The sequence below is a fragment of the Enoplosus armatus genome, chromosome 18 (assembly GCF_043641665.1).
Source record: "Enoplosus armatus isolate fEnoArm2 chromosome 18, fEnoArm2.hap1, whole genome shotgun sequence".
Lineage (NCBI taxonomy): Eukaryota > Metazoa > Chordata > Actinopteri > Centrarchiformes > Enoplosidae > Enoplosus > Enoplosus armatus.
The window spans coordinates 18,540,834-18,549,282 of record NC_092197.1 but is presented as its reverse complement, the minus strand read 5'-3'; the positions used below and the strand labels follow the sequence as shown (position 1 = coordinate 18,549,282).

At 44.5% G+C, this 8,449-nt stretch overlaps 1 protein-coding gene across 1 annotated transcript; it reads left to right on the top strand.

The window, feature by feature from the left end:
* Positions 1-705: 705 nt before the first annotated feature.
* pum3 (pumilio RNA-binding family member 3) lies at positions 706-8,349 on the top strand. Its single transcript, XM_070924752.1, has 18 exons — positions 706-754; positions 1,459-1,526; positions 1,612-1,833; positions 2,024-2,204; positions 2,836-2,911; positions 3,180-3,273; positions 3,727-3,793; positions 3,909-4,083; positions 4,217-4,320; positions 4,595-4,673; positions 4,858-4,956; positions 5,078-5,131; positions 5,346-5,426; positions 5,524-5,666; positions 5,863-6,085; positions 6,595-6,682; positions 6,890-6,980; positions 7,210-8,349. Coding segments are annotated over exons 1-18 (1,977 nt in total). The 5' UTR covers positions 706-752; the 3' UTR covers positions 7,340-8,349.
* The last annotated feature ends 100 nt before the right edge of the window (positions 8,350-8,449 follow it).

Below are 8,449 nucleotides of genomic sequence, written 5' to 3'. Positions count from 1 at the left end.
TAATTCAAAGGTATTTCCAAACTGACGTTTAACTTTAAAAGGCAGGCAATGAGATAACAAAGCAAAACACAGCGTTAGCAAATAGCTTAGATTTCCGGTTATTCCGCACTAAGCTTAACTACTAAAACGTTTTTAAACTGACTTTGACTCAAATTTAATGTCTGCTAACGTTACCTTCTCGCTAAACTTGGCTCTGTAATTTTCCGACTCCCCAAGTCCGTTTTAGTTTGGAGGCGTTGCCAGGCAACAAGGACAGTCACTCCGCTGCAAAGCTAAAGAAAAAAGTTCTCAACCCTTTTTGGCTTCACTGCAGTTATCGCGATCCTTTGAGCTGCTTCACCTTGGAATCAGAAAGGCAATACATTTCAAGTAAACTGTAGAATTATATATTAATTATATAATAATCATAATAATTTATGATCCTCCAGTAGGCTAAAATAAATAAAACGTGCCAAAGCTAACTTCATATATGAATATTTTCAAAGGCTGCGAATGGTTCACTCGGCGTGATTCAACACATGCGGTTGATCCCGCATATCACTGTAACTATAGTAACGACGTCTATCCCTTTAAATGACACTCGTAAACAAACATGGCCGCTTCACAATCTCGCGGAGAACGCCAGAGTTGTCGCAACAACCTGCGTTTTACGGCAGTTAAGGTCCAGTGTGATTGGACGTTTTTGTGTCGTAAACCGTGTCGGTTACAGAACGCATGGGACCGGGGTTGCCACAGCGTGTGTGCGCCGCTAAATGTAAGTTACACCAGTAAAAATATTGTATGCCTCGTTATTGTTTGCCTTAACCGTACAGATACACTGCGGAGGCGCTTGGCGTCATCGATAGTATAATAATATTTTTTGACAACCCGTTGTTTTTGCTATTAGCATAGCTAACTAGATTTTGTTATTCCTGGGTCGTTATAGCTAGTAGACAAGTCAAGTATTTTCTTGTTGTTAAAGTTAAAAGCAGCTAAGATAAATAATGAAAACAGCTTTAGGTTTTCCGATGTTGCCTGTGTCAAATCTCCACCTGTTTATTTATATGTAATATATAGGTCCTTAAATATTAGGCCTTAAAAGTCATTACGTTGACTTTTAAAACACACGTTATCTGATTTCTGAAGCCCGACCAACCTAATATGCTCAGATTTAATATTGATCTTCTGCATTTACCTGTTCTATGTCCATCTAACTCCTTTCGCACCGACATGCAGACACAAATCAAATGAAACTTTCCTGCAAGCTCTGTCCAGATATTTAAGTTTAATATACTTTCAGCAGTTAAAGATTGCAACACTTGATCTTTAAACGTGATATATTGTAGTGTTTCATATATTCGCAGACACCAGTCACAAAACAGGCCTGAGAATATGTGGGAATTTGGTATGTAAACATTTTTGGGGCCCAGATTTCTCATTACTTGTATGTCTGTCTCTCTCTTTGACGCGTGGCGTTAGGATGGAGGCTAAATCCAAAAAACCCTTTTCTCCTAAAGGTGGAAAGAAGTTCACACAGAAAGGCAAAGGTAAGCCGTGGTCAACATTAAGCAGCTATGTGCACCATCGCTTTCAACCAGGTGTGTCATTGGCATGATGTCTCACTCTGTCCAGATTCCATAGGGACCAAACTTGGTGGAAAACCAGGCTTTAATAAGCCAGGCGGTAAAAAGCCCTTCAAACCGCACAACAACACAGAGAAGAAGAGCTGGCCAGGGAAGGGCAGAGATGGCGGCAAGAAGCAACAAAAGTTTGCTTTCTCTAAAGACAGCAAGGGGCAGCAGAAGAGGAAGTTGCCTTTTAAAGCGAAAAAGGAAGAAGAAGAAGAGGGTGAAGGTGAGAAAACATCTTGTTGTATCTTCGCTGAACCCGTCAGATTACGATGTGGTCTTTTACTTATGGCTGCTGAACATTTTGACCAGCTCTTGTTCCTCCACCGCCTCGACTGATTATTATTATTTAAGTGTCAAAAACATTGTTAGTGATTTCTGTGTGTGTGTGTGTGTGTGTGTGTTTGCATGATCAGGTCCGGTGGCTAAGAAGATGAAGAAAGGTGAGTTTAAGACAAAGGAGGAGCTGAAGGAGGAGCTGAAGAAGAACCGACAGCAGAGGAAGAAGGACCTGAAGACCAGCAGACAGCAGGCAGAGAGGAAGGACATGTTCCAGATCATCTGTCAGGCAAAACGAGTGTGGGGAGACCTCAGGAGGTACATACACGTGTACACACACACACACACACTCACACACAGAAAGTGGAACCCTTATGATGCATTCACATAGATTCCGGTAGACGGCAAACTGGATATCATTTTAGTGGATTAGAGCAGGATGGTAAAATTAGATGAGGCCGGCAGAGAGTACCGGTAATGGTAGACTGCATTGCTGTCCAAAATTAAAATATTATACATTTTTTCTGTCCTCTGCAACGTAAGTTACAACCGGATGCTATGTAGCTCCCTCACAAAAGGAGAAAACATGGGTGATCTGGACAACGAGAAGCTGAAAACCGACCTCCTTTATGCCTTTTTTCTACTTTTTTGAACTAAAACTGAAACATTCCACTACAGATCATATGTGTGTAGTAAAAGTAACCCCACATGCATGCAGACTCATAAAACACTAATAATAATTAACTAATAATAACATGTGAAAAAACATGCAGGTCAGTCTGGTGGGGAAAAAAAGAAAAGAAAAGTTGAACCAGGTTTTGCTGAACACACTGGATTGACCAGAAACCACCAAACGTGTGAAAGCCCACGTTCCTGGTAGATGGTAGCTGCTTTGTAACGTGAGTGCTGTGCTGCCGATTGCTCATTGGTTGTTTGTGTTTGTCAACAGGAAGAAATGCGACAACGACACCAAGACGAAGCTGATGAAGGAGCTTCATGACCTGATCCGCGGGAAGATCAAACAGGTGAGTCTCACTCTGCGTTTTCACCCATTTACTGAAAACCCAGCAGAGTCCCTCGAGCACGTCTGGTCAGCATATTTGGTGCAAAATGCTCAACGCTACCTGTCAATCAAACGGTGTGGGACATGTTGGACTCTCGTGGGTCAAGAAACACAAGCGGTCAGACAGGAAGAATCCTACATTGTTGTTGTTGTTGTTGCTGCACCGTCTTGTTTTTTGGCCTCATGTTCTGAAATCTCTGCCGTGTCTGACGGTGCCCCCCTGCCTCCAGATGGCGTTTGCTCACGACTCGGTGCGAGTGCTGCAGTGTTTCATCCAGTTCGGCAGCCACGAGCAGAGAAAGGACGCGTTTGAGGAGCTCAAAGGTGAGCAGACACGTGTGGCCTCGTCACCTGCTGCCTGTTTAACTGTCCCGACACTATGTCCATCTGTCTGTCTGTGTGCACCAGCCCTCTGAATATGCACAGTAGTCTTAATCCCATCATGCCTCTGACCCAGCTGGGCCACGTGAACCAACCCGAACATGCATAGCGTGCTTGTAGACAGCGGTGACGTCATGCAGGAGAAAAAAAAAAGACTTAGTGATGAAACCCCCATGACTTACAAATATACAATACAAAGAGTAATAATTGACCGTGTTTATAGCTGGAGGTGTCCTGTCAACAGTTTTACAGGTGTCTCTTTAACAATGGTGCTCTATGGGGAAAATGCAATACCGCGAGTGGCCACTGGGCTCAATTGGAAGCAACTTATCCAGTCCTTATAATACATCCGTGCGTACGAGTAGAGCAGCTGATTAACTTTGTTGTCTCGCACAGATGACATCATCGATCTGTGTAAGTCGCAGTACGGCAGACACGTGGTGAAGAAGCTGCTGATGTACGGGTGAGTCGGCTCCGATTGCTTTCTTCTTCTTCTGTATTAAAATGTGCTATATAAATATCAAAGATACAGGTCAGCTCACCGTCATGAACCACACTAACCTTAATCTCCTCCACAGGAACAAGGAGCTGATGGCGGCCGTGATGCAGACATTTAAAGGCCACGTGCGGCCGTTGCTTCGCCACGCCGCCGCCTCGTCCATCATCGAGTACGCCTACAACGACAAAGCCGTGCTCGCACAGAGACTCATGCTCACCGAGGGGCTGTACGGGAACACCTTCACCGTCTGCAAGGTACACAAACACACAGAGAGAGCTGCATGCAGTAACGTTGACGGCATCACGGTGCCTCTGCATTACTCCCTGTGGCCGGAGTCACCATGGTGAGTCCAGTTTTGCATTAACTGCGGACATTTTCTTTGTCCAGTCGTCAGTGTGCAACACCATCGAGAAAGTGGCAGAGGCGAACCCGGACAAGCTGAACAACATTATCGATGAGATGAAGCAGATTCTCACGCCCATGGCCCAGAAGTAAGACGAGAGAAGAAAAAAAAAAAAAAAAAAAACACAGCTGAACACACAAACATGGAACACAGCTGTGCAGGGAAATAGTGTAACTTAATATATTGTCACCGTTACTTTCTTAGCTACAGACTTTGGTTATTTATTTCTTGGATAAGTCAAAGTTTATAAGAAACTCCAGAAACATAAATTTGAATACATGTACGCAGCTTTATTTTTATTCCATCCCTTTTCACTTGATTGCTTTTTATTGGTAACTACAACGTGTGTTGCTGTGTTCCAGAGAACAAGTGATCAAACACTCCCTGGTCCACAAAGTCTTCCTGGACTTCTTCCTGTTCGCTCCCGACAAGCCGAGAACGGTGAGTATTTGTATGTACCCTTTGTTAAAAGCGTTACTCGAGAAATGTACTGCCAGAGTGGTGTAAAATAAAACGGAAGAAAACCAAAGAAGCGAAGACAAAACACTTCTAAATAAAAGACGGTTTAACGACGGCATTTGCCACCAACGGGTTTCCTCTCTTTTTTTTGTTGTGATGTGAGCAGGAGATGATCGAGTCCATCAGAGAGTCGGTCGTCTACATGGCTCACACACACGACGGGGCGCGAGTGGCGATGCACTGTCTGTGGCACGGGACGGCCAAGGTGTGTACACACACACACACACACACACACACAGCAAACAACACACCAGCTTTATTTTGTGTAAAAATAAACGTCTAGTGCACAGTGTCACAAGTGTCTTTTTTTCCCCCCCATGTTTCAGGACAGAAAGGTCATAATCAAAACTATGAAGACGTACATGGTGAAGTTTGCCACGGTGAGTCCTCAATGCTGCTCCATCCATTCATCCATTCATAGTAACAAGCTGTCAGAACGTTATGAGCTTACTGGCTTTTGATAATCTACCAGGAGGAAAGGTCTGAACCAAGAGCAAATGTTTTTGGGGCTCCAGGTCTCCTCTCTAAACTCCTGCAGTTCATGCGTCAGCTGTTAAACCTCCTCAGACTGACCGACTTGTTCTGCGTCCACAGGGAGAGTTTGGTCACCTGGTGCTTCTGGCCATGTTCGACTGTGTGGACGACACCAAGCTGGTCAAACAGGCCGTGCTCTCAGTAAGTCTGTTGCCATTGTGGTTTGAAGATGCTCAACAAGACTCAAAATAACCCGTCTAAAAAAAAAACTCGTCTCGCCTGTTTCCCACCTGTTCAGGAGATCCTGTCCTCTCTGGAGGAGGTCATCGGTAATAAATACGGTAAGAAGGTTTTGTTGTACCTGCTGAGCCCCAGAGACCCTGCTCACCTGCTGCCGGAGATCATCAAGGTGCTGGAGCAAGGAGATGGAAACGCACACAGGTAAGATAGACTTGATCTTCCACAGGAATCCTGTTGCATAAAAATAAAGGGGGGGGGGGGGGACAGCTGTCAGTAAAAAGGGACCATATTCAAAGTTTCTGGCTGAAAAATGATGACGCCCCAACAATCAGACAACAATGTAAACGGTGAGCTGTGACATGAATCTCAGTAATCAGGTCTGTCTTCCTCGCATCAGTAAAAAGGACATGGCAATCCGGAGGAAGGAGCTGCTGGAAGTCGTCTCCCCCCTGCTGCTGGAGTATCTCCGCGACAACGCTGCCACCATGGTGATGGACAAGGCCACCAGCGTCACCGTCAGCGACATCCTGGCGTCAGCCTGCGGGGACCTGTGGCCCGCCATGACGGCTGTGGCTCAGCTGGCCACTCATGAGTTAGTGCCAGGAGGGACCAACGGACAGGTGTGTGTGTGTGTGTGTGTGTAGGTGTGAAGAAGAAGAGTGACTTCTTGATTTTTATTGCCGATTCATGTAAAAATGTATCTAGCATTTAGCTTTAAGCACTGCTAGCATGGCCCCAACATCTTTTTTTGTTGTTGTTAGAAATGCTCAGATTTGCTTTCGTTTCATGTCACTGAAAACTTCATCAACTGCAGTTTGTGTTCAAATATGTTTGAAAATGAGCAGTTACGTCCTTTATACCTTACTTTGAGGAGTTTCAACATGTTCAACAAACTGCTCTCAAATGTTAAACACAAGCAGCTCAGTATAATCCAGTAAAAGCGAGTACCGGAAGCTACAGACACGTTTTTAGAGGGATGATTCGGAAAACAATGAAACGGTTTACTCCTGGATTTTTGGTCGGATAACCGCCAGAAGAAGCTGCCAGGGTGGTTTTCCCCTCACAGGCCGATGGAAGGGCAGTTGGCTGCTGTTCTTCGCTCTGAACTCTGTTTGTGTTTCTGCTGCAGCTTCACATGGCGGAGCATCCTGCAGGACACCTGGTGCTGAAGTGGCTCATCGAGCAGGACATGACCCTGGCAGAGGCTGGCAAGGAAGGTAAACGTCTGTTTGGAATCGATTTGATAAACGATTCAGTGGCCACCAGAGGGCGCCGACTGCATCAAAAACTGTTGACCCATTGCCCAACTTCCCACCAAATTGCATTCAAATCAACAACCTCCTTTGGGCTAAATGGAAGTCACAATATGAACAACCTGTCTCTCTCTACCTCCTTCTCCCTGTCTGCTTCACTTACCTTGTCAGAGCGGTTCAGCAGGATCCTGGTGGACACGGTGGGAACAGACAAACTGAAGAGCTGGGTCAAAGTCAACAGAGGAGCCATGGTGCTCTGCAGGTCAGTGTGCACACACGCCACATCCTCCAAGATACCGAACCAGCACAATACGTGGGTGAACTGACCCTTTTAACTAGAAATGTTTAACAATTAAATCAAACTCTTGAGCCATGTCGTCACGTAACATTGTTATGTAACATCGCTAGAATGTAGGAAAGCAGCATTTGGATCCACAGTATCTGGTCACAAGCTAACCAGCCTCTCTTGAAACCTGTGTTTTTGTGCGCAGCCTCCTGAACAGCTGTGACAAGTCCGTGGCCGCCGAGGTGAAGGCGACGCTCGAGTCCATCAAACCAGAGCTCAGCAGCATCAGCAACAACAAAGGAGCTGAAATCCTGCTGGAGAATCTGAACAAGTAGAGACTTTTTTTTTAATTTCAAACAAACGCTGGTGATGTCGAACGCGTCACTTCCTGTGCAGCAGTGGGTCCTTCTCCAGAAAACACCTACAAGACTGCAAGTGGGACCGTTTTCGGCAAGCGGATACAACCTGGGACACTTAACATTTCAGTCCCTGATGGAGGAAAAAAAGAAAACGGACGTGAAGTTGTGTGGAAATATTGAGAATTCAATCTGTTAATAGTGAAATAAAAGTGTTTGGCAGACGAGATGATGCTACGAGAAAACTGGGTAAAATACGCAGATTGCCAGTTTTACAACACATGAGCATAACATAACGTAAATCCTCAAATAGTTCTGTTCTATTTGCATCATGCAGCAACAGAGTCGCGTCACACTCTGCTGCTCTGAGATTCGTTTTCCTTCCCAGTCACCTCTACTCAACATGTCTTTCACAATAAAAGCTTACCTGGTAAAATCCTTTGCCCTTTGAGCTGCTGAAGGCTCTTAAAGTGAAATATCTGCAGAAAGTGGTGAGTTTCATTAACCATAGCTCAACACCAAATGAAAAAAAACAGCAAAGTAGATATGGACGTAATTAGTGCGTGAATAACAGTATTTCTAAACTCAAAGCAGCCTATTTGGTGAATATGACGAAAGTAAAACAGAAGCAGCAAATAAAAACTATTGTGAATTTATGGTATACAGGGGGAGCTTTATAGGGCCAGTTTGTCCAAATCACAGGAAACATCACCGTCCTCTTCTGTTTTTTTTTTTTTTTTGATCCAGGAGATTGAATTATACATTCAATTCAATCCATTTTACTGGAAAGGTGTCCCTGTTGCACCTAAAGGTGTTTTTTTTGTCATTCGAGCGAACTGGCCCTTTAACTAGAGCTGGTTCTGTCCAGTAGTCCCGACTGCTCTGTCCCTGCCATTCTCAGTTTCACATTTTCTTTTTGTAAGATTTTGTACCTTGTGAGTGATAATTGTGTCCACAGAAGAATTTGCAAATAAAGATTATTATGAGTACTCATTTGTATCTCTTTTTTTTTTTTTTTTTTTTTCCCCCACCGGCTAAAAAACAGCAGCGCAGTAGAGTTGGCCGGGGAAGTGAGGTCTGCAAGTTAAT